At 43.5% G+C, this 26,508-nt stretch overlaps 1 protein-coding gene across 2 annotated transcripts in view; it reads right to left on the reverse strand.

Moving 5' to 3' along the window:
- Positions 1-26,508, reverse strand: part of EPB41L5 (erythrocyte membrane protein band 4.1 like 5) — an 851,839-nt gene that overhangs the window by 289,258 nt on the left and 536,073 nt on the right. For both annotated transcript variants that reach the window (XM_085645978.1, XM_085645979.1), the window contains exon 16: positions 18,931-19,046. In XM_085645978.1, coding sequence (XP_085502104.1) covers positions 18,931-19,046 — 116 coding nt within the window. The remainder of the gene's footprint in view (positions 1-18,930; positions 19,047-26,508) is intronic.

The raw sequence follows: 26,508 nt of genomic DNA on the forward strand, positions 1-26,508 counted from the left end.
CTTATTTTCTTTACAGTGCTGTCTGTTTTGAAGGGATGTCAAGGTGATGGCAGCATAGAAAGCACAGGCATGAATCCAATTAATCCCTTGTAAGTGACTAGAAGTGCAAGTCTCTAAAACATAGTCATCAAAATAGTTTCAGATCCAGCCATCACATTGCACTGGTATCCATAGGATAAAGTCGGTCAGAATGAATTCACCACAACCGGTTATTGGGGCTCATATTGTTCTTAGAGGATAATTATCAGGATGAAAGAACTGTGTAAGGGAGGCTAGAGAAGACAAGTGGTCAAATTGCATTCATTTACATTTGCTAAAGAAGCATTTCCTTTCCTAGACGCAGATCAAGTTCACTATTAAACTTGAAACCAAGAAAACTAGTAAAATAACAGTTGTGCATAATACCATATGCAAGGGCTATTTGTTCTATTAAACAGGAACAATTATTTGCAGATATGTTAAAAGAAACATCAGAAAAGACTAAAAGCCATACTGCACCTTTTATAATCAGTCTAAATGAGGTTTATGCCCAAGACTTTGGGCGGGTGTCAAAGGATGAGAAGGTGGAAGAGCTTGTATTCATACTCAAAATGTTGTAACATTTTGCTTTTTGAATCCTAGAATACTATAAAGTTCAATGGATTGATTCTTAAAAAATGCACTGAACCCAGATGCTTCCACTTCCTCAGGCCTCAAATCATTTAAAATGAGCATTAGCACATTAGGGAACACCTAAACTGCAAATACCCAGCCACTGTAGCTGTAACCCTAGAATTGGTCCCAGGCCCAAATACATGGCAGATTACAGGTAAAGCTCAGAATCTGACCAATTTGATAACAATAACTCAGAATTTTAATACTGCAGTGATACCAGATTCGACCACTGAAGAGTCAAGTGCAGATTAAGATTAGTCTTGGCACATTACATTTACTTGCTTTAGCAACTTTATAGAGTAAACAAAGGGTTGATAGAGAACTGATGAGCAGCACCCACACGTTGACACTTATTGTTTTAGGTCTGGTTACATTCTTCCTTTGTGACTGTAAATGATTCCTAGTTAGCTTCACCATTATTTCACTTTTTTAGATTGATCATCCCTTGCAGATCAATTGGTGGGTCGCAATTAGGTTACAAATAATGAGGTTTATTAAAAAACAACATTTTGGTAATTCATAGAGATACAATAACTTGCACTACAGAAAGCCTTGCAAGATAGTTCCTGGTCGCCTATGTGAACAGATATGGTACTTTAAATAAATGCTACAAAGAGGGAGCGTTTGGAGCAGACTAACTCGTCTCAGTAGAGAGGAGAGGGGCTGGGATAGACTCCTGGTCTCTGAAACCTCAGGTACCCAAGGCAACCCACTGTTGCTGTGTTTTGCCTCTGCAGTCTACATGGCAGGGTAATGGGAAGCACTGCAGGCCAAATACTAGAGCCAGCCAGCTGGCAATGCAAGCACTGTGGAGTTTCCCCAATTTAGGCCATGGTCATATCACGGATTGAAAGAGGACAGGTGACCCTCAATTTGCTGGAAGAGCATCACGACTGAAGACCCCCTCAGTGACTGACAACGGTGTTATTGAACTAAATGTCTACATTCCGCAGAGAAAACTAAAACAGAGGCTCTAAAGATAAGCAGGACTTTTTGTTTTGCTCAACGGACTCCTCAATTATGAGCACATCCTTACATTGGGAGGAGCAAGAGGATCCCAGAGTGGCCCTCTTCACATCTGGTGAACTCTAACAATGGACTCTTATAAAAGCCAAGATCCTAAGAGAGCTCCATGGACAAGAGGATGTCTAAAAAGGAACCTCAGTACGAGGAACTGTCCTCAAGGATTAGCTGAATAAAGACCCTCATCATGTGGTTGAAAAAAAGGTCTGCAGAGCTAAAGGCAGTGGCAGAGATCAACAGAGAAGAAATTATGAAATATGAAGTGTTACAAAACTGTGCAATGACATGGATGATTAGCTTTGACTAGCATTGGGAGGGCCTAGAACATGAAGATCGGCAAGGATACGAATACATGGTATACCAGTCCTAGAAAACAAAATACAGAGACCTGCTGCAACCATTTCAGAGAACGAAGGAACTCCATGACAAATTCAATGTCAGGATTGGAGGGGAGGATTATACACATCTCTTTATTTCCCACAGCATAAATTCTAAGATCATCAAACAGAACAAATAAACATCTTGAAACTATATTTCTCATAACCAAAACAATTATGCCATAAATCAGTAATAAAAGCGCCAATCACAGATCATTGTCCATATTATCTAGACCATCACAAAGTAGCTAGTCTTATTTAGTTACGTTCTCTTCTGGCTCCTTTAATTCAATTTAGTGTTTGTGCTTCGTTCCCTGCTTGAACTGAGTGGATCGGGCTCGACCACTTGCGATCCTTTTTACACACTCCTCTAAAACACTCCTCCTCCACACACGTTTTCTGCCCAATACCCGAGGAGCAACTGAGTAGCTTTCATCTTCAAGTAAGGTGGTGCAGCTTGCAGGTGTTCTCTCTTATATGGCTGATAGTTGTGGGCAGCTGCATACTGCCACAACTCAAGATGGCTCACCTCCAAATGTAGCGGGCCCGAGCAACACCAGGAATTATGGTTTCAAGACTCTGGTGAGGACTGGGGGCAGACAGTTGCCACTTTGGTACACACCACTCCACTTTTTTCCTGCTGTTGGCAGCACTCATTGCTGTCAATGGCGAGATGCATGCACTGTCCGAGGCACACAGCTTTCAGACTTTAGCAAAATCTGAAAATCAACTGAATCATCTGTTGGTCAGTTGCTCACAGCCCTGCAGTATTTACTCTACAACATCCTCAGGGGTCTTTACAGGTGTTTTGAGCAAACCTGGCACCTTTAGGGGTACTCTAGTCTTATCAATTAAAAGGATTTTTGGTGGTGTAGGAGTTGAGAGGGAGTGCAATAACAGGATTTTTTCCCTCTCTGCTGAAAGGAATTCAACTAACCTCAGGTTCTCCTAACCAAAATTATTACTCAGATCTCCATTGCTGACCTTCTAAATAGCAGGCTCTATGAAGAGGTAAAGGAGGGAGGTATTTGTACAACTCAGGTCAGGACCTCCCTAAGGTAATTGAATCCTCAGTGAAGAAGACAGTGTTCCTTCAGGAATAGGGAAGGCAACTTCAGTTCTGGGCAACTAGAGGCCCTGAAACTCATTCAGGGACGGGGATGAAGTGGGGGCGGGGGAGCTTTGTTAACTTCCTATGATGCTGGGACTGCTAGACCTGGGGAATCTGGAAGGGCCTAAGGTGCCACCCAAAGGAAACATGAGACGCAAATGGGATACTAATTCTCATTCCAACTGCTTTGATCTCCTTGGGGACACTTTAAGGAACACAAACGACTTGTGACCTCTAGCACTGCTGCAGGGGGCTGACAAGGGAGATAACAACATGGTAGCATTTTGGGACTCTGAAGCTTCAGAGAACTAACTGGGTCCTTGTCAACCAGCAGCAAATCTGATACACCCACAGCCTCAGGACCTTCCACAGGACCAGTCCACAACTCGTGCAATCTGGAACCAGAGGTCTTTGATCACTCTAGATTTTTGGAATGGGCCCCAGCTGACAAGATGGCCACTATGTCACCAACAGAATCAGTAAAAGCCTTCACTATCAACAGCCCAGCATTGTTGCCTTTAACCACCAGAATCAAAGGCAATATCGCCCACCTTCCTGTCGCAGTTTGTAAAAGACCTGAAGAAGGTTGCTGCTCTACTTTGGAAGTCCTGCCAAAATAAGTTGCTTGACATCATTAGACCCCTTATGACAAACCTCAACATGACCAAGGAATCAAGGGTGTTCTGCCCCCTTATCTCACTAGACATCCTATCAGGTTCACAACAAAAGGCAGTCTGCTTTCTCAGAAACTGCTAGAGTGCCTTCTCTCTTTGTAAGAGTCAATCCTATAGGGTTGGTCACTGCAAAGGCTGGTCCAGTGGCCAAAAGTGACCTCTGTGGTGAGCACTTCCTAAAGCTACAGAGCAAATGAGTACCTTCCTCCCAATGGATAAGGTTCAGGCTTCTAGATGCAAAGTTTTGGGGTCCAGAATGTTTGCCTGGAAGGGGGAGCTTAACTGGCAAAGCTAACTTCCATGGCTCTCAAAGGGCTCAAGGATACAAAAGAGGAGGCCTATACCAAGATCACGGGCTTCTTCCCTGACAGACTGAGTTGCTGCAGGTGCAGCCAGGGGAGCTTCAAAGGAACGGCAGAGGAACCTGGAGAATTTCTAGGTAAGAATTTCCCCCTCCCCCAAATAAAACTGGGGCAATGGTTGGCATACGCTCCTCCCTGTGGCACATGCTAACGGGAGACACCTGGGTACTACCAGCAGTTGTTGGGTTCTAGACAGTTTCATGGTTATCCAAGGCAGAGTAAGTGGCCTCAAACATTGGGGTTTTTACAAGAAGAATGCAGGTTCAGCATGAGAGGTGGAGGAACTGGAGGTTAAAGGAGCAAACACACTTTTCAGCCTCTATTGCCGAAGCTTTTTGAGCAACAGGTTCTTGGACCAAAAGTATGAAAAGGGACTTTGTCGAATAATGAACCTCAGCATTTGGTCCAACATTAGAAGATGGAGGTGATCCACCTCTTGAAAGTCCCTCATTCAGAAGAGAGAAGGGTTGGGATTGATCCGAAGGACACCTATGTTTTGGTGCCCATTTTTAAACCCGATCGTCAGTTCCTTCAGTTTCGCTGCCAGTCTCAGGTCTTTAAATTCAAGGTCATTCCCCCTGGTCTTTGAGCATCCTGGAGTTTCACCAAGCTTGTCAAGGTTAGCGTGAAGTTCCTCAGGGCCAGACGTCTCAAATGAATCATTTACCTTGAAAACCGCCTTTTGATGGTTCAGTCTCAGATAAGCCTAAGAACTCATCTGGTGTACACATTCAACCTCCTTTAAGGGCTCACCTTTGTGACCAACTCCAAGAAATCTGAGTTGACACCCAGTCAGTAGCATTTCTGGAACTTGCAATGGACACTGTGCATTCTTCCTATGACTTACCAGAAAATGGTCCATATCAGAAGGGAGAAAACCCTTCATCAGGGACAAGAATAGTCCAGAATAATGAGTCTCCCACCCATCGTCAATCCAAGTCATCTTCCCAGGGTCCCTCCACTACTGAGCCCCTTCAAAGTTTGAAGCCAGCACATCCACATAAAAGACTTATGTACTTAGAACTGGTTTTCGTACTGGAGGAAGCCATAATCACATGGAAACTTTGAATACCTAGGCCATTTTCATGAACTCCTGGCCCTAGGCAGAGTCTGGAAGCATTTGCAAAGTCAGAAAGTAGTCTGCCAAGAAACTCGAGATTGCACATTAACTGCCCGAATTCTTGGTGGGCTCCTTTCTGGTGAAATGCCTGGGAAAGAACAAGGTGACTTATTCTGCCCTGCTGAGAATTAACAAAGTCTCAGTAGTGATATATGTCAACCGCCTCAAAGGTACAAAGACAAGAATGCTGGCAGAACAGGCCAAGGATGTTTGTCCATGAGGAAGTGCCAAGTGAATCTCAGTGGTGGTAGAGTACCTTCTAGGTGCCAAGGACTCCAGACATCTACAAGACACAAGCAATTGGATGCTGTCCCAGCCTTCAGACAGCTGATGAGCCTGTCTTCCCCGCCTGCTCTCAAAGTACTTCAGTGAACATCCAGATGCTCTAGACACCTTCATGAAGAATTGGGAGAAGAGTTGCAATTATGCCTTTTCCCCCTTCGCAATGATTACTAGGGTGGCGGCACAAGTGAGGAGGCAAAAGGAGTACTGGTGACTCCTCTATGAACAGCTCAAGTGTATTTTCTAGTGCTACTAGATCTGCTTGGCATTCTCCAGTCCTTCATCCCCAGCCTCGGAATATCCTAACAGAAAGGCAGGACAGTCAAACTAGCTGGTATCAGAAGTTTCATGCGGCTAAAGGTGTGGAGTAGTAGCACAATTACGGGTAACTCCTGTGATCTTCGAGGGAGGTAGAAGCCCTTCTCAGAAGGGTTTGGATTGCTAGTATGACAATAAAGATGTAGGTCTGCTTGGGGGAGAGGGTCTGGAAAGTTTCTTGGACAACACTTACCTCTCATAGGTGGGAGGCCTTATTCACATAGCCAATCTTCTGGCAGAAATGGCAGAAGCCCGATTGGTCTATCAGAACATCAATGCCTTCAAGGCAGCTATTTTAGTTGGCCAAACTTTCACTGGAGGGTTCCCTAGATAGAGAACATACCCTCATTAGATAGCTCCATTAAGAATTTAGTTTATTGAAGCTGCCAGAACCTATTTATTACCAGCTATGCGATTTTAACTCAGCCCAGAACCATTTTCCATCTTGGCCCCTTTACAAGTAGTTATAGAGTAGCTTTCTTTAATGATTTATGAATAAATTTTGTGATTGAGGTAAAGTTAGTTTCAAAATGTTTTTTTTTTGTTCTGTTTCAGACGTTCTTTGAAGTTCTGGAGTAGGAAAGACAAAGGTCTATGCATAATCCTCATCTCCTTAATAGAATAGAAACTTTCCATTAGAAAGCTCGAACATTTTTAATTCACATCAATATTGGAAATTCATATGTATATTTCTTCAGAGCGAAACAAGCTAAAAGGCAGCGGAGTGCTGTACGGGGTCACAGACCAGCATAAAGTCAATGAGTGATAGCTGAATTATCGACAGTTAATGCTCTGTGATGTAGTGTTATTTGAAGAGTAAGTATGTGTATGGGTTTTTGGAATTTGTAAAGTGGTGTAAATCCCCATGTGAGACTGAGTGAGGGCTCCTGGTGCCAGATCCATTATCACAGAACTAGGCAATTCCGCCAACAAAGGCCATCTAACTCCAGCAGCAGAGAAACAATAACTATACTATCAGTGACTAAGATCCGGATATTGACGGACTTCCAAAAGTCAAGATTACCAGTATGCACTTTGTGGTGCCCTGAAGGTCTCTGTGAGTTGTAGAAGGGGGCAGGTGCCACAAATCTTCGTTAACCCAGACTACTTGTAAGTTCTTGATAGTTAAACTGAGGGATTGGTGAGATAAAGACCCAGGAAAGGCAAGATATGTGGTAGTCCTGGTGTAGTATGGGGGATAAATAGTCCGCTATATCACCAGTTCATTCCAGAGGCTCTGACTAGTGTGATCTCTATGTATTGTACATATCAAATTTGTGAACTTTCATTTCCCCTTCCCATTCCTTTCTCCCTCTCTATCCACTCCAGTTGCACCTAGAGAATTATTTTTTTAAGAAGTACACACAATAGGCCACAGATAAAGCTGGTGGGGCCACCTTTGTGCAAGCATGTGTGTATTTATCCATGTATATCTATAATCTATGTAAAGATAGAAACAGTAAAACAAACAGGAAGTGATTCACTCACTTCTTTGCATTGACACACATTTATACATATAAATGTGTGTAGCAGTGTCTTTATTTTTTTCTGTGTTGTTACTCACCAGGGCCAGCATTCAAAAGCTGTGGCTAGCGGCCCAATGAGGGTGAAGGACAAATGGAGCTGCAGCACAGGTCTGGCCCCTCTAGAAACAATGATCCTCTCACTGTCTTGTTGTGGAATGGAAGTTGTACATCTTTTAGATGTGGGTCTCTCTGAGATGTAACATATGAAAGTTGGGCAACTTGACCAAGATTGTTGTGATCCTTTTGCTTTCAACTTTTCACTGCTCAATCAAAAAAGATTTTATTCTAAACCGTACGATAATAAAGACCAGGCATATAGAATTACAACAGATTCAGGATGTGGGAATTCAGAACGCCCGCAGGGGTGGAAGTTATTTTATGAAGTTCAGAAAAGGGAAGGCTTTAGTGGAAGCGCATGTCCTCTGGCAAATATCTAATGTCAAAATCATTACTTTCTTGATAATGTTATCCAAGGACATCCTCGGATGTTCAATAGACCAGAAGTTGTCCAAGTGCTTAATGGAACAGGTTATTTTAAAAAACAAACTTGTTATACACCTATTAGGTGGATGGCAAGGTAACAAGCTAAGGATTAGCAAGAGCATCATCCATCTTCAGGACTATGTGCTTTAGGAGGTCCCCATCAAAAAATAAAAAAGGATAAAACCCCGCCCCTTCAAATAAAATCCAGGGAGAACACAGATTACTCTATAACTTAGAATTAAATATTAACAATGGTTCATCACATTGCATTTAATGTGAGATCATTCTATGCTAAGGATGCAAAGTGACTTCACACAATTCGCCCCAGTCTGTGATGGTAACAACCGCAACTCATGCCTAAAATTTTAATGTGGATGTAAAAATTGCCTAGGATGCATTTTACCTCTCACACTGGCATTACATACATGTACAGACACCAGAGGCCTGTGGGTACCAACTATCCATGTTTAAAAAATCATGAGCCAGGGGAATTTTAAATACAACTACTTTATGGATTATTTCTGCATAGTAAGAGTCTGCCTATACTTGCAGGGATGTTCCCCAGACACTTCCAACAGTTTTTCAATCTCTGTAGCTGAAGGCAAGATCCACAGAACAGGTTATCTTGGAAGAAGGGGTGTATCTTTGGAAGAAGGTCTGTTTTTAAAGGCATTAACAAGAACATCTAATCAGAATACAAAGCAGACTGAATGATGGAGTTACTCTGAAAAGAGGTAGCAAATGTAACCACTTTTTTTGGAGGTGATGCTTTGTTAAACATGGGAATTGGAAATATGCAGGATGTATTGGTCATGCAGAGCACAATATTAAAAACAGTTCCTTTGTGGTAGTATTTGTAATTGCTGGTGAAAGAAAAAAGCAACTTATCTAAAGATAAGACATTTTCTTTTGACTGTAACATGGAGAGAGCACGAAGTCAGCGTAGGCACTTCAAAGATAACAATTGCAAAACAGGTTTCCACTCTACGGATAAAAAACAAAACCTGATGCAGAGCAACACTCCTTAATGAATGTAGCTTAGTAGGATCCATAAGGAGGCAGTCTGTAGGAATGGCTGGTCTTAATTTCTGTTCTAGTCCCCATACTTCAGTTTACAAACTCAAAAATTTGGCAGTTTCACCGTAGGTTATTAGAGCAATGTTCGAGGCTTCAAAACGGCTTGTTGTTATAGATCAGTCATGGTTGTCTCCAAAGTAATACCAAACTCATTCCTGGGAAGTCCTGCATTTTTCACATTACGCTCATGGACGAAATGAGTGTAGTTTCTATTGTAAGCCAGGGAAGAGGATGGGGCTTCAGTGGTCCACGTGCTTCCGCCATGCTGACCAATGCTGCCGGCGACAGGTGCCCTGGATTATTGGGAGTACAGTTAGTATTGTTTAGAGAGTGAGTAAAAAGCAGGAAGGAGAAAAAAAGGACAGAAAAAGAACAGAAGACTGAACAGTCAATTGTTCCTAGGGATTTTAGAAATGCACTCTGTGCACTAATTCTGTGAAGTCCAGAGAAGAAATGTAGTGGAAACGTTTGTATCCAGCTTAGAGAAAATTACGGCACTCTTCAGTCAAGTTAAAAGTTTGCGTATGGGCATCAGGCTTCACTGCAAAACAAATGTCTGATGTTCTAATCAGGCTGACTTGAGCACCTCAAGAGAGGAAGACAATTTTTCTCCTTGTTCTAAATTTGTTAAAATTATCTGCTTACCAAAAATGACAGTACCCAGTCATTTAGCACATTTGACCTCAATAACAAAAACTTATATAAATTAAATCAAATAGAGGTCGAACTATGTAACACATGAGCAAGAGTAAAAGCTGAGCTCAGAGGTAGAGAAAGCAGGACCTAAATCAATTTATTCAACATGCAAGTCACATGATCACCACAAGCCACACAGACATAAAAATCAGACTGCAGCCAATTCAAGTAAGATAATGAGGTTGCCACATCAAAAAGACAATAACAAGAAAGAAGCAAATAAGATCTTATTTCTTTGTCACAATAATTTTGCTTCTTTATCAAACTGACTCTTTTCACATTCTATACAACAGGCTGATATCTTAAGCCAATTTCTTTTCTAGCAAGATAATGTGTAATGCGACGATTTGAATACTCACAAATAAGGATAATATAAAACGTTTGCGCTAATTAACTTCTTATTGAAAGTAAAGAGACAGATTTGAAAATATTCTTCATGTAAAAATCTTTGGCACCTTCCCCATTATACTGCACACGACAGACGTGCGGTATGCTAAAACCACAACAGTGTTGTCTAGGTTGTAACTCTTCCACATTAACGCTATCTCATGGGAATGGCTAATATATCATCATGCCTCAGGAAAATGTGCTCCAATACAGCTTCATTTTAATCTGATGAGACTCTACTGGCTAGGTAAGCAAAAGGCGAGCATCATTCCGATTCTAATTTTAAAAAAAACGTATATTAGCAAGGTAGATAAACCTCAAAACATTAAGTATTATTGGACTGCCTTCAGATAAAAACCTGGTTGGCTGCTACTTCTACAAGCTAAAAACATATTAAAGACCAGTCAAAAAGGTAATGTAATATCCCCTTTTCATGCTGCAAAGTATAAAGGTTTCTATTAAGAAACAGTTTTAATGAAAATCTAATTCTGACATTGAAAATCATTGATGTTCACTTGTAAGCGCCATCCACTTTGTAATATTCAGTTATTGTAGAGAAAGACCCTCAACCTATCTCATTGGCATAGAGTATGTATATATTGTTTGCGAGATACAAACATATCTGTACTTCAGAGTCTCAAATGAGCTTGTGTGCTTAACAAAGGTTCTAAGGCGATTGTTAAATGTAGTTTTTTGATGATGCAATGTATACAGGTTAGTGCCTGGACAAACTATGTATGGACCACATCATACTGATCGGAGATAAAACATTGCCAACTGGACAAGATGTGTGTATAATTGGCATGGAGTGAATTTAACAGTTTTATTCACTCAATGTATCTATAGGCAATGGCTGCTAAAATTAATTTACCATAATCCAAATCGGAGAGACATCACACTGTACACATAACTGTAGCAAAAAGCTAAACTATAAATTCATAGTGGAGGACTTCAATTCTTATCTTAAAGGACATCCATAAAAATTGAACATACTTTGTTATTCCACACAGATGGCAAGTGGAGGGCAATGTGCAGAACATTCATTACTGAGGTGAAGATAGGAGGGAGGGGACCTTAGCTCAATTTAAGATCCCAAAATAGCTTAGAGAAAGATGCACAAGCCCGCTATTCTACTTCGGTACACCAAAAGAGGAATATATCAATCATGGAAGACATGCTGTTCCAAGAGAAATGCCTCACTAAAGTCTTGAAGAAAAACACAGAGAAAGAATCAATGATGGAATTCTAAAAATAATATACGTTGGAATGGTACAAATGTAATTTTCCCTGGTGTAAAAGCAGTCCATGGATGGGAATCAACACAACATTGCAACATACCTCTTCCAGCACAAATTCAGACTGCTTGTCTCATAAAATGATTTACCATAGCCCTAGCCTTGCTTAGAGAGTGATGTTTTGAAAGCATGGCCAAATTCCTACAAAGATGTGTGCCCCCTGCCACTTTCTACATATTTAGCTGTGCCACTGTGAGCACGTGTTTCTTCCAAACCAACATTCTGCCTTATTGAAGTGGACACATGAGCAATGCTATTAAAGTCAAGCTAAATTCTGCTACTATCAAGCAAACATCCATTTCATCCCTCCCAAAAAGAGGCGATTCATAAAGGTCTTTAAATCTCTTCAACATTCAAAAGCTTGTATAAAAGGACATGAGCACTCCATGTATGAGAGTGTCTACCTTTAGTATCAAGGATTCACTGTGGGATAAAAATCACATAGAAAAAGAAATGCACTGGCCTATAAAGGTCCCCTGTATAGATTTCAAGTCAACATTGGTGCTACAAAAAGTAAATGAAGCCGCGCTCCAAACCTTTTGCATTTACCACACATGATAGACTGCTCTCCTACACGATGTTGACATTTTAGATATTTAGGAAGATTCTCTTCCTTTTAAGAAAGGTTTCCTTTTAACACTGTGCCTTAGATAACATGGATTCAAATGCCGTCAAATATATCTTTCTCTGCCTTTCCACCACACTGAGACAAATTAAATATTCTATTGTGTTTTACAATGAGTGGTAGGTGAGAGGGAGATTATTCAAGAAAGTCAAATATTGTTCATGGTCCGGTTACAGAGAACCATGGGAATCAAGCATATGCTGCATTATAGGCAATATCCTTTATTAAACAACGTAGTAAGTAGTTTCTGTGCATTTCTCTTCAGATTAATTTGGGGCTCTGAAAATGGACACCTGGCATACTTCTCATCAGGGGATTAAAAACCATTCAAGTCATTGGAGAATGTCCATCCTCTGTGCGCAAAAGCACGCCACACTATGCCCAGGTTTAGACTTATTGCTCATAAATCAGTTTATTTCCCATGTCAAATATGGTAATGCACTAGTCTAGTGTAAATTTGTTATTGATTATAGGACAGGCATCTTCTGTACAGCTGAGAACTAAGCTAAGCAAAAACCGCAGTCGCAGGGAAAGTCAGTAATAAACAAGGAAACAATGTATATGAGGAGAGCAACTTTCAATTTTATGATCAGAGTGCAAATGGAACTTCCCAAAAAACTGTTTAGAAATTGTTTATCCACCAGTGCAGTAACAATGATGAAAATACCAGTCTTAACCATGAAAAACACCAACAGCATTGCCTGAAAGCAATCCTGTCACAAAGTTTGAGATTTTGAAATAAAAAGTTGGCAAGATGCTATTTTCATTTACATCACAAGGACTGGCTGACCTCAAGCTGTGAGACTGGAGAAACGTTGTAATTATTTGACAAAGAGTGTGGTCTATTTGGCAGAATGATACCAATCTAGCAGAAAATGGAGAGAGGTGGAGGGGAGGTATAATCAGATTACTAGAGTTTGTGTTAACTAAGTTATCAATAAACACAACTTCTTTGGACTCCACTCATAAAAAGAAAGTACACAAAGGTTTTCAAATGGAGTGTTAGCTGAGAGAAAAGAACAGCAACAGTAAAAAGGGAGGACAAAGGGTGCAATAACAAACATTTCCACTTTTTTCCCATGGATATTTTACGGTAGAGAAAGAAATGATTCAAGAACTTGATCATACATTTATCCACCGATTACAGAGCCTCAATTGCATGCCTGTTACACCCGTGTTTTTTTTTAATAACGGATTCTTTTGTAAATTAACATGCATCAAACGAATCCCCGATGTTTGAAGATACTTGAAGCAACTTGTAGGTGGGGAGGCTAGTATGGAAAACATTTTCATTTACAGCCCCCGGAGGACTTTCCCCTTCTGCAATCTTTTCTCGTCTGAGAATTAGCAAGATGAAACAAAAAAAATCAAATCTCCTTGAATTCCCCAACATTGCTTCGAATGAAGATACAGAAAACGCATATGATCAAGTTCTGGCAAATGTGCATTTCCAGCAAATTCAAAGCAACATTGATGAGCATAATAAATCACATTTGCTTTATTAAAGTAGGCCATGCAATATTGGTATCAGTAGAGAAATTTTGTCGCAGAACATAGAGTTAAATTATTTTTAAAGATGTTCTTTGCACCACACTGCAGAAATATAAGCTTGAATCTTTAATGTAATCAGGCCCCCCCCCATCTCCAATGCAGCTCGATTCAGTATAGAAATGCTTTGAGGGTGTTTGCACTTTATGCAAACCTTCACACCATTACCATTTACACCAGTAGCCATTTCAGAAGCTTTAGCATTCTTGCTATATTCTTTTAAATATTTTATAGAGCCATTTTGGTTTTGACAGACTGCTCTCATCCTGTCCAAAATTAAACACAAGTTACATCCTTATATACATTTTAAGCACACAAGCTTATAATACATACCGCCAATATGTTTTACACTGTGGTGACAAACACCAAGAACAATGCCCCCAATTCAGTATGCTTTTTTACTTCTGCATCTTATGCTGTAAGATACTTCTACATTCAAATACACTTTAGGTCTCAACAGTTAAGCCCATGTACTTCACTTCGCACTAATATCTGTAGCAGACCAGTGTTATAGCCCTGGAGTGCAGCAATTGAAAATGAGGGGCCCCTCAAATTACAGGGACACAGCACTACAAAAGCAGTATGGTAAAACTTCCCTTGGAGAAACTGAATCAAACACCAATGATGTTGCAATCAATCACAACACTCAACCAAATTGTTCCCGTATGCACTATAGACCCTCTTCCCCTAAACAAGTACCACCAAGGTAAAAAGTTATACAAAGCTTTAATGTCGTGTATACACCCCCCCACATTTAGATCATATCAACATGGAGCAAGTGGCAAATTTCATATAACACTACGGTTAAAGCACTGACATATCAAATAAATACATAAAAAGCAATTCACTGCTTAAACTCCGCACAATACAGTGCAATATACGACCCACAAATGTATATAAAATACTAAAAACTATCAGGAGCACCTCACAGAACAGTACTAATATATCTGTTGTGTAGGCCTATCCGCTTTGTATAGCAAACACAAGTTCCAATGAAGTTCATATTCTTCACTATGGTCCCTCAAACAGATTCTGCTTAAGAAATACGGCGACACATTTTGGTGGGTTATTAGAGGATTCAACGACCTTCTTCAGAACAATGTAATAAGTTATAAGTCTCCCCAAAAAGACAAATAATTAATTCAATATCACACTCTCGGGATGGTGTTCCAATATTTATTTCTTCACTACTTGGAACTCTATGGTGTGTATGCACACCAGGAGGTATGGCCTTCTGCTGGTTCTGGGGACTCCCCCTTCTCGGAATCACGTAGTATATTCAAAGAAAAGGAGGGCATGCGTCTCTGACTGTAGGATGATGTGTCTGCAAGCTCCAACCAAACGGCAAGACGTAAATATAAAGTATCTTCTTTAGAAAGTATGTGCCGTAACTACTGTTCAGTAAACAAAATGGGAAACCCGATATACCCTTGGAGGCTAGGGCAGTTACATTTTACTAAAAGTAAAGAGGCCTACAAGGGATTTTCTTTAGGAAACTAAGTTGGAAAAATTAGCAAAATTACTTGAAATGATTAGCCCGAAACCGTGACTAACGTGAAGAATCTATAAAACAATTTTACTTATTCAAAATTCCAGTTCATGTATAATGTAATCCATTAACAAGGCACAGGTGTAAATTTCTAAAGTCAAACTCATTTAATGTGCTTGAATAAAGTATAGGGTACATAAACTAATATTTAAACATAATGACAAAAGATAATTCGTACTGATGATAGCCTTCAAATCATTAGTGTCAACATCTATTCCAGACAGATAATTTAGCAGTGGAAAACAAAAGGCAGAAAACAATTTCAGACAAAACAAGTATCAAAGGAATTAGATGACCTTGTCGACGTTTTGGTGTGTTGTGGCTTACAAGTCCATCAGACCATCTTCAGGACGATGAATGTAGAATATCAATTGACCCTTCTTAACTGGTCAAGCATTAGCATTGAACCAGATGATTGGTTGAAGTTATAGAAAGTTCCAGGTCCACGACTTCGGACTTGCAGGTTATTTTAAAACCAGATGGATATCCAAACCAATTAGAAAAACTTCAACATGCAACCCGAAGGGGTTTGCTCAGGATAACACTAGCTTCAATAGAGTTGATCGTAAGGGGCACAGCTCCTCAAGAAATGCTACTGTCTCAACAGTCGGCTCATTAAATGAGTTTGACTTGAGAAATGTACTCCCGTGCTTTAATTGATTACATTATACATTAACTGGAATTTTGAATAAGTAAAATTGTTTTATAGATTCTTCACGTTAGTCACGATTTCAGGCTAATCATTTCAATTAATTTTTCTAATTATTCCAACTTAGTTTCCTAAAGAAAATCCCTTGTAAATAGCATTCAGGCAATGGCAGGCTCTCCACGGGATCCCATTGCCCTAGAGGTGGTGCAATTCTCACTATCAACTGTGAGAAGCCTGGAGAGTAAGAAATAGAGTATCCCTGCACCAAGCAAGGCCTTTTTATTGTGAGGCGTGTGTCTGCCATTTCTCTGAATATACTACATAATACGCGTCTACGTATATCTTGCGCAGATTACATTTATAACGAGGTTAATATACATAACGGATCAGCATACCCAACAGATATATCAGTACTGTTCTGTGGGGTACTCCCATTTGATTGTAATATTTTATTTATATTTGTAGGCCATATGTTGCGAGGTATTGTGGGGCGTTTAGGAAGTGAACTACTTTTTATATTTATGGAATATGTCATTGGTTTAACTAGAGTGTTATATGAAATTAGCTACAAGCTCCATCTTGATATGATCTAAACGGTGGGTATACACGACATTAAGTATTTGTTTTACTTTTCCCTTGGTGGTACTTGTTGAAGGGAAGAGGGTCTATAGTGCATACAGGATTTTTCTGGTTGAGCGCTGTGATTGAAACATCATGCTGTTTTGTAAAGCGCTCAGATACCCTACTCTGGGTCTTGTTCGCGCTAACGAAAACTCTAAAAATAAATAAATGGGTGTTTTACCTTACCGGTGTCCAATGTAGCCTCAGAGGATCAGATTCATGCCACTTTTTCAGGCAATCCAAGCAAGAAAACATACATGAAATTAATGTAAATGAAAATAATTTACATGGACAGTCTATCTTGAAAATCTACTGAAAGTACTTTTACAATATAGTGACCTCCAGGGTCACAAGTTTTAAGTTTGTAAATAAGAAAACCACATCTGACTTTCTTTAAGTTCCTTGGAACTCTACTACTAGGTACAGAGTTCAAGAATGCCTTGAAGGCATAATCTGAGGTGCACATTTTACAAAGCACAAACTGATTTCCTTGACAAATGTTAAGGGCAGACATTGGACGTGCATTCCCATCTTCAATGTATAATTAGGTTCTGAAGCATTTCCTGAAACCCATTTGTTTAGTTACAAGCAAAGATTCAACCTCTTTAGAGTCTAGAATATTTGAATTTATCTTCTCCCCTTCCAATCACTCTAAACAGAAAAAGCAAATCCTCTACAAGCACCGGTAAATGAAGAGTGAACACAGCACTCACTCTTTGGCGTATCCTCCACTATAACCTCTTGGTTCCGATACTCTTGAGTGGAGAGGTATTCCCACAGAACTGGTCCTGCCGTTGGCTACTCAAAAGACCAAACTCTGCTGACAGCAAATTTAGTATCTACAATGGTGAAAAGATCCTTCTGCCTCTGTTTTGCTCAGAAGAAACTTTTGCTTTCGATTCACCTTCTAATAGCTGGCTGTAAATAGAGCTAAGCAAGCAAGGTTTGTGTGTGAGCAAGGTAACAACTATGTTTGGGGCATCATCTAGAATGGCAATGACCTCGTTTTGATAAAGGATGGCTGGCACCCAAGGGTAAATGAAGACCTCCCCAACCATCCTAATGAACAAGGGTATCTGCACACCATGGTTAACTATTTATACATTCAGACAGAACTATCCTTCCACCTGCTGAACTGTAACCCACAGCTCTACCAACATCAGTCAGGAAGGAGACTTTTGGTCTTCGTAACAATGGATTCAACAAAAAGGGGCACATTGTTTGCAAAGAACACCTCTAAAATGATCAGACAAAAACACCTCAAACCTAAATGGATTTTCTAGCAATCATCCCAAAGAAGAAAATGAGCAAGAGAAAAGGCATGCAGCAACTGAGTAAATAAGCCACCAAGCAGTGCAAAGATAGTCCACTGCCAGCCCTGCATTACCTTGCTGTGAATAATTCAACCCCACTCTCATAAACAAAGCATTTCTTGAGGAACTTACTTGCCCTCATGACAACTTCTAAATACACAGATACAGCTACCGCTGGTTTATATGGTTTTCAGGAATGAGAGTGGAGGAAGGTCTCGTAGAACAATCAGTGAAAATTAACTGCAGCAAGCTATTTGAGATTTGTAAATATTAGTTTCATAAAAAGGTAGTCCTGTTCATTCTCACTGCTGACATCTACGGTGACCTGAAGGCCACAAATTTGAATCCCTGCAAACCTACCCAGCCTTTGATCCTCATGAAATAGGTAAGTTAGATACCATTAAATTGGGTAGTATTTAAAAGAACAGCTGTGAAGTATAAAGCACTATGAAAACAAATGATTTTTACTACAATCCTACAGCATTTAATATTTTGTTTTCATTCAGAGAACAATATAATTCATTGTGCAAGATTCATTTGACACAAACATCTTCATGAAGTAGTAATCGTTGGATTTCAAAGCCTTCACCCCAAAATGTAGGCAAAATGCGAAGTGGTGTACGTGTTCGCAATGGGTGATGCGGCAAGACAAGTAGTTGCAAGCAAACAACTGTCTACAAGTCTGGGTAGAATCTTCCACAGATTTACACACTTGTGGCTATTAAATACATCTTGCTTACAAGTAAATTGGATTGGAGTCTTCTACACCAAATTCAGCACCACTGGTGGAAACTATATACCTGCAGCAGTTTGGGTAGGTCTTAAAAGGTCAAAAGATTAAAATATTCAGAACCAAGGAGAGTCAACTATCCCAGCAAGCGCCTTGCAAGACTAGACAGATTGCAATCATGAACAAATCATCTTCAGGGGACGGAAAAGAAAAGCTCTTTCACCAAGCGACAGAGAGAAATTACCCATGAAAAAATAGCAACTGATCACAGCCACTTGCAGATTCCATAGACTAAGCAGGAACAGGATGGGAAAATAGTTACTTCATTATCAACTGATTTGCAGTTAAGAAAGAAAGCAGCACAGCCCAAATTTAACGTAAGAGAATCACATTCCATAAAGGGTAAAAGCAGTAGTTGATTCGTATTTGTGATTTCACGTTTTTTTTTTATTAAAAAAAATACTGATCCACTTGAGGCAAAGAATGCTGCCTGTAAACATGCCTACAAACCATTTTTTCTCTTTTTGGCTGGATCCCGGACTCCTCTTCAAATTTTCAATTTCCACGAGCACAGGTGTAGAGGGGATAGCATTCACCACTGGCAGGGTTGGTTTTACATTAAAGCCCTGAGGCAGCAAACAAAAAACATTTATTGAAGAAGACGTCAACATGCTATATTCACATACCACTGTACACCAAATCAAGAACAATTACAAAAATTATAACATGAGATATAACTAAGTTACTTGAAAAGCCTTGTGACCCACCCACCTAATTATAAACTAGGATCTAATGAGACTTCAGCATGGGTTTACAGGAGAGTGTTCAGTTGGGATGAAGATCTTTGTTCATTGTTAGTCTACCCCTCCTACAGGTTGCCTCAAAGTCAGAGATGGTAATTTAAATCAATCTAAATGCATGACGAAAACAGGGTTCTTTCAAAGAGTGTTGAAATAATGAATGAGTGGTAAAGAGTTAATGTACTCTCCATTAACCCAGTTCTTGAAGAATGAGGCATTTACGTGCTAAAGGCCTAAATAAGTCACTCTTGTAGCCGTGAAACAGCTGTGACAGAGCACAGGTAAAGGTGGTTTAGTTGCTAACCTCTCCCTTGATTGAGCCCAAAAAACAAGTCACTTACATTTTGTAACGCTATATCTGTAAGAAACATTAGTTATAGATGCCTAACCTTAGAATTACCCCCAGGCGTCAGACTGGATCCTGAAGGTTTTTTCGTCAGCAGTACCTCTGCGCGTCGTAAGGTGGAGTCTGTCGGCACCGCACCCGTCATGACCGCCGGGATGATGTCACGGCAGCTACTTAGACGCCGCCCTCACACGCTGTCAGTTCTGTACACGACTTTCCACGCCAGAAACGCAGCCATGCAGGTCACTGACCATTGGTGCACAAAACTAGGGCCCTGAAAGGATGTCCTTAACTCTAGAAATCAGTTCGCAGAACGGGGAGGATGGGTGGGGCGGTAAGGAATCTATAACTAAATAATATTTCTTACAGGTATATCGTTACCGAAGGTAAGTAACTTGTTCATCTGAAAGAAACACGTTAGTTATAGATTCCTTACCTTAGAATAGATACCCCAGCAATACCAACCCCGGTGGTGGGTCTGCAAACCAAGATCACACCAGAAAGTCCTGGAGAACGGAACCGCCAAAGAAGCCGTCTCTCCGAACTTAGCTCTCCAGTGTTTTGTAAACGTGTGTAGCGATGCCCACGTGGTCGCCTGACAGATGTCATTCAGGGGGAACTCCTATTCCCAAGGCAGTAGTGGCTGCCGTCGTCCTGGTGGAATGGGCGCGTAGCCTGACCAGAGGCTCTTTTGTAGCCAGAGAATAACCTGCCTTAATACACAAAATGACCCATCTAGAAATGGTGCGTTTGTGTACGGCCCGACTTTTCTTGGCGCCCATGTAGCCAACAAAGAGTTGATCATCCACCCGGAACGGTTTTGTGCGATCCAGTTAGAAAGAGAGCGCATTTTGGGTCCAGACGGTGGAGCCTCTCTTCCTCCTTTGAATGATGCGGAGACGGAAAGAAGGTGGGCAACGTAATAGTCTGCCCGATGTGAAAGCAGTGACCACCTTAGGAAGGAAGGATGGACAGGTCCTGAGAACCACCTTGTCCGGATGGACAGACAGGAAAAGAGGTTGGAAGAAAGGGCCTGGAGCTCACTCACCTTTCTAGCAGAAGTGATGGCTACCAGTAAAGCAGTGTTAAGAGTCAAGAGTCTTAAAATACAGTTATGAAGTGGCTCAAAGGGAACGCACATTAAATAGGTAAGAACAAGATTCAAGTCCCATTGAGGCAAAACGAAGGGGATGCGTTCAGCCTTTTAAGAAACGGTTAACTACCGTTGCACCTGATCTTCAGCACTCTGGGCAGAAGTGGTATAGGCGTTAAGGCGTACAACAGACCGCAACTCCACTCTTGACGAAAAGCGTCGCCTAGCGAGTGCCGCCTTCGAAATTCCAAAGCGCAGAACAGCTGACATTGCGCATTCACTTTGGTGGCGAATAGCTCTAACCAAGGCTCTCCCCACTGTTGAAAGAGCTTGCACCACCTCAGAGTGAAGACGCCATTCATGATCCATCATGCACCTGTGGCTGAGTTCGTCCCCCCTGGCGTTCAGAGACCATGCCAGGTGTTGAACCACAAGGGATATGCCCTGATGTTCCAGCCATGTGCAGAGGCGGAGGGCCTTTTGATATGGGGTCCACGACCCCACCCGCTCTGTTTGTTGCAGTACCACATGGCGGTGGTGTTGTCTGCGAACACCTGCACTACTCTTCCCCGGACAGAGGGAAGGAATGCCTTCAGTGCAAGCCAAATGGCCCGATCTCCAGAAGGTTGATGTGGAGCCCGGACTCCGCCGGAGACCAGAGGCCTCTGATCTCCGCCTCTCCCATGTGGCTGCCCCATCCCAGAAGGGATGCGTCCGTCACCGCAGTGTGGTCTGGTTGGGGAAGGGAGAGGGATCTGCCATTGACCCAATTCTGGTTCGTGAGCAACCACTGCAGATGTCATGCAGTGCCCTCCGAGATCTGGACGCAATCAGACAGATTCCCCTGATGCTGCGCCCACCGGAACTTCAGGTCCCAATGCAGAGCCTGCATATGCCATCTGGCATGATCGACCAGCAGGATGCAGGAGGACATGAGGCCCAGCAGCCTAAGGGTCATTCTGATCGAAACCCGGGATAGAGGCTGAAAGATCAGAATCCTAGCCCAAATATCCCAGACTCACTGTTCGGGAGGATAGACCCGAAACCGCGTTGTGTCCAGAACCGTTCCTTTGAAGAGGAGCTTCTGAGAGGGAATCAGGTGTGACTTCGGCACATTGATGGATTACCCCAGCGAATGCAGGAGTTCGGCCGTAGTCTGGAGGTTAGAGATGACCACCTGGAGCAAGCCCGCCTTCAACAGTCGTTGAGATAGGGGGAAGACTGAAACCCCTTATCTGCGCAGATGAGCTGCGACCACTGCCATTACTTTTGTGAACACCCAAGGGGTGCGGGTAAGGCCAAAGAGGAGCACGGTAAATTGAAAATGCTCGTGGCCTACCGTGAACCGCAGGTAACGCCGGTGGGCCGGCAGGACGGGAATGTGAAAATAAGCATCCTGCAAGTCCAACGTTACCATTCAGTCTTCCCTGTCGAGGACAGATAAGACCTGAGCAAGCGTCAACATCCTCAACTTCTCCTTCCGGAGAAAGGCGATTGACGTCCCTGAGGTCCAAGATAGGACACAGGCCCTTGCCCTTCTTGGGGGGCCAGAAAGTAGTGGAAGTAACAACCACGACCTACTTCTGGCACAGGAACCCGCTCGATGGCTCCCTTGGCCAAGAGAGCCGTAACTTCCTGCTGGAGAAGGGCCAGATGATCCTCCGACATGCGGTGGTATCTCAGTGACATGGGTGGAGGGGTAGTATCGAAGGGGAGGGAGTACTATTTGCAAAACCCACCTGTCCTATGTGATGGTGCGCTAGTGGGGGAGGTGATTGCGAATCCTGCCGTCCACTGGCGTTTGATGGGCCTGAAAGGTCGGACTAGGAGGGTTTGGAGGCTGCTGCAGAGGGGGAAGTTGGTGGACTGGCCCGCCCGCTGACCCCCGGAACCACAACGGTTGTTCCCACAACCCCAGCCGCGCGAAGGTTGGGAGATTTGCTGCGGCCTGTGGCTCTGGGTGGGATGTAGCAGGGCACCCCTTCCGTAGCCACGAAACGGGCGAAAAGCAGACTGCGCAGGGCGGGTGGCAAGGCCCAAGGACTTGGCCGTAGCTCGTGAGTCCTTGAAACGCTCTAAAGCGTGGTCTGCTTTGTCGCAAAAAAAGGGACGGCCATCAAAGGGCATATCCATCAAGGTGTTCTGGACATTCCCAGAAAAGCCAGTGGACCTCATCCAGGCGAAGCGACGAAGCGCTACGGACGTGGAAATGGTTCTGCCCAGAGAGTCGGCGGTGTCCAGTCCACAACGTATTGTAAACTTTGTTGCATCCCTTCCGGCGGCAACAGCCTGGGAGAGCACTGCCCGGGCCTCCTCCGGACACTGAGGCAGCACCTGCTCCACCGTATCTCACACCGAGTGGGAATAATGGACCAAGAGACATGCGGTGTTTACGGACCGCAGCCCTAAGCTCGGGGAAGAGAACATTTTCTTACCGAGGTGGTCCCGCTTATTGGATTCCCTTTCTGGTGGAGCGGTAGGGAAGGCGCTTTTGGAAGTGGAGGCTTGGACTACCAAGCTCTCCGGGGTGGGGTGTTGGGAGAGGAAAGTGGGGTCGCCCAGAGCCAGGCGGTGCCATCAAGCAATCATCCTGTTCACGGTAGCCCCCGTGTTGGGCCTAGACCACATGCCCAAAAGGATGTCGGTGAGGGTCTCATTAAATGGCAGCAGGTGCTCTGAAGAGCCCTTAGCCGGTTGAAGCACATCTATCAGGGGGTCAGTCTTGACCGCCACCATAAGAAACTAGAGGTTAAGAGCTTCAGCCGCCCTACACAACACCACTGCGTACAAGACGAACAAGTTACTTACCTTCGGTAACGCTTTTTCTGGTGGATACAGTATCTGCCTGTGGATTCCTCACCTTGTGAATATCCCCTGCGCCAGCAACATTCGGAAACGTTTGCAGCAGTCCACGCCGATGGGGTCGACGACGACGTCACAGAGACACTGCTCCGCTCGCGACTCCGCTGACGTCACCGGCTCCATAAGAAGACCTCGTCGGCGTGATGACGTCAGTTCCGCCCCTTTTTTCCGTGCCTTCGAGGCACACGGAACGGACTCACATCAATATATATATATACACAGTATACACAGTACACAATATGCATATCAACACACTCAGTGTGGAAAATAAATAACAAAGCACAAGAAATAACATAATGCCTTTGACAGTGATAAACACATTTGAAACCCATCAATAGAATTACAGGCATAGAAATACCGGTATAGAAGGATGGACAACGGGGAGGCGGGTGGGTCAGTGAGGAATCCACAGGCAGATACTGTATCCACCAGAAAAAGCGTTACCGAAGGTAAGTAACTTGTTCTTCTGATGGATACATCTGCCAGTGGATTCCTCACCTTGTGAATAGATTCCACAGCAGTGCCCACTCCCGGAGGAGGGTGTCCACCCTTCTATACCAGAAAATCCTGAAGGACGGAACGAGCAAAGTGTCCGTCCCTCCTCACCTCGGTGTCTAAGCAATAATGCTTTGCGAAGGTGTGGAGGGAGGCCCAAGTTGCCGCCCTACAAGGAGGAGTGTGGCTCAATGGTTAGAGCGGCAGACCCTGAAGCAGAGTTCTGGCCAGGGACCAGGGTTCGATTCCCGCCTCGGCGGGGCTTGGGCTCAATTTCCTCGGACCTGTCTATTCTCGCCTCGGGGCCTATTCTAATCACGGGCCCCACGCTGCAACTCTGGGCAATAGCTTGCTTAGCCTCCACACCGGCCCCAACAGCGCTAAGGATGCCTGGCTTCACCCTGGGGGTGCCCAGGAGTGGACACTCCACAAGGAAAGCCAGGAGGGGTTCCACAGCGGTATGAGTATCAGCGCCAGGAAACCGCAAAGGTGACACCGCAAGGTGGCCGTCTGGTGACAGTGCGCTCTATAAGTACCTTGACATTTGACATTTACAAATGTCCTCCACCGGAACCCCTCTAGCTAAGGCAGATGTGGAAGACTTTGCCCTGGTAAAATGAGCCCTCAAACCCTCCGGAGGCTCCTTACCAGCAAGAGAGTAGCATATCTTGATGCACAAGACAATCCACCTGGAAAGGGTGCGCTTGTGCACCGCTCGACCTTTCCTGCAGCCAGCAAAGCCCACAAAGAGCTGGTCATCAATCCTGGAGTCCCTTGTCCGGTCCAGGTAGAAGCTCACCGCCCTCTTAGGGTCCAAGCGGTGAAGTCTCTCCTCCTCCTTGGAAGGGTGAGGGGGAGGATAGAAGGAAGGGTAATGGACTGCCCCAGATGGAAGGGAGTTACCACCTTAGGCAAAAACGCAGCCCTGGTCCTGAGTACCATTCGTTCAGCATGAATGGTCAAGAATGGGGGTTTTGAACTTAGAGCTTGAAGCTCACTTACCCTCCTTGCCGAGGTGATTGCAACGAGGAAAACTGTCTTAAAGGACAACAGCCTCAAGGGACACTTGTGTAAGGGCTCGAAGGGAGAACCCATAAGATAGGTTAGTACAAGGTTTAAGTCCCATTGAGGCACCATAAAGGGAGTAGGAGGAAACTTGTTTGTAAGGCCCTTTATAAAACGAAGAACAATAGGTGACTTGAACAGCGACGGCTGAAGGAAACCCGATAGAGCCGATAAATATCCTTTCACAGTAGCCACAGCAAAGCCTTGCTGAGCAAGAGAAAGGGCAAACTGTAGAATATTAGACAGACGAGCCTTCAAAGGATCAATGGACCTCTCTCCACACCAGAGAACAAATTTAGACCACCTATATGAATAAATAGATTTGGTGGAGTGTCGCCTGGCCGATAAAATAACATCCACCACATCCGGCGGGAGAGAGAAAGAATTCAGGTTGCCCCGTTCAATCTCCAGGCATGAAGGTGTAAGCTCTGGAGGTGGGAGAGTAGAACCTGCCCCTCCGACTGCGAGAGGAGGTCTGCCCTCAGAGGGAGACGGAGCGGAGGGCACGAGGAGAGGTGGAGAAGATCTGTGTACCACACCCTTCTTGGCCAATCCAGGGCGATCAATATGACTTGGGCTCGGTCTTGGCGAACCTTCCTCAGAACCCGAGGAATCAAGGGTATGGGAGGAAACGCGTATAGGAGTCGTGAGCCCCACTCAGCTGAAACGCGTCCCCCAACGCTCCCTGCATCGGATACTGGAGACTGCAGAACAACGGACAGTGCGCGTTCTCGCGGGTGGCAAATAGATCCAGGACCATAGATGCAGGGCCTCTCTGCAGAGACAAAGAGACCCCACTCCTCCCTGTTTGTTTATATACCACATCGCGGTAGTGTTGTCCGTCAGGACTTGAACAGACTGACCGCGAAGGGATGGGAGAAAGGCCTTGAGCGCCAAATGTATCGCCCGCAATTCCAGAAGGTTTATGTGAAGCAACCTTTCCTCTGGAGACCAAAGACCCTTGATCTCCAGATCCCCCAGATGTGCACCCCACCCTAAGGTGGATGCATCCGTTATCACTGTGGCCACCGATGGAGGAAGATGGAAAGGCTTTCCTTGAGACAGATTGCCCTCCATGCCCCACCAAGATAGATCCGCCGCAGCTTCTCTGGAGATCCTCACAGACTCCATGAGATCTCCCTTGTGCTGATACCACTGCTTGCGGAGGCACCACTGGAGCGCCCTCATGTGCCAGCGTGCATGGTTGACCAACAGAATGCAAGAAGCAAACAGACCGAGCAGGCGAAGGACCTTCAGGACCGGAACAACCGCTCCGTTGTAAAAGAAAGGAATCATTTCCTGTATGTCGAGAATCCTTTGAGGAGGAGGGAATGCTCGACAAACAGTAGTGGCCAGTACCGCACCTATGAACAGGTTGCGCTGAGAGGGCACCAGGTGAGATTTGGGCACATTTATCGAAAAACCCA

The sequence above is a fragment of the Triturus cristatus genome, chromosome 3_1, assembly GCF_964204655.1.
Source record: "Triturus cristatus chromosome 3_1, aTriCri1.1, whole genome shotgun sequence".
Classification (NCBI taxonomy): Eukaryota; Metazoa; Chordata; class Amphibia; order Caudata; family Salamandridae; genus Triturus; species Triturus cristatus.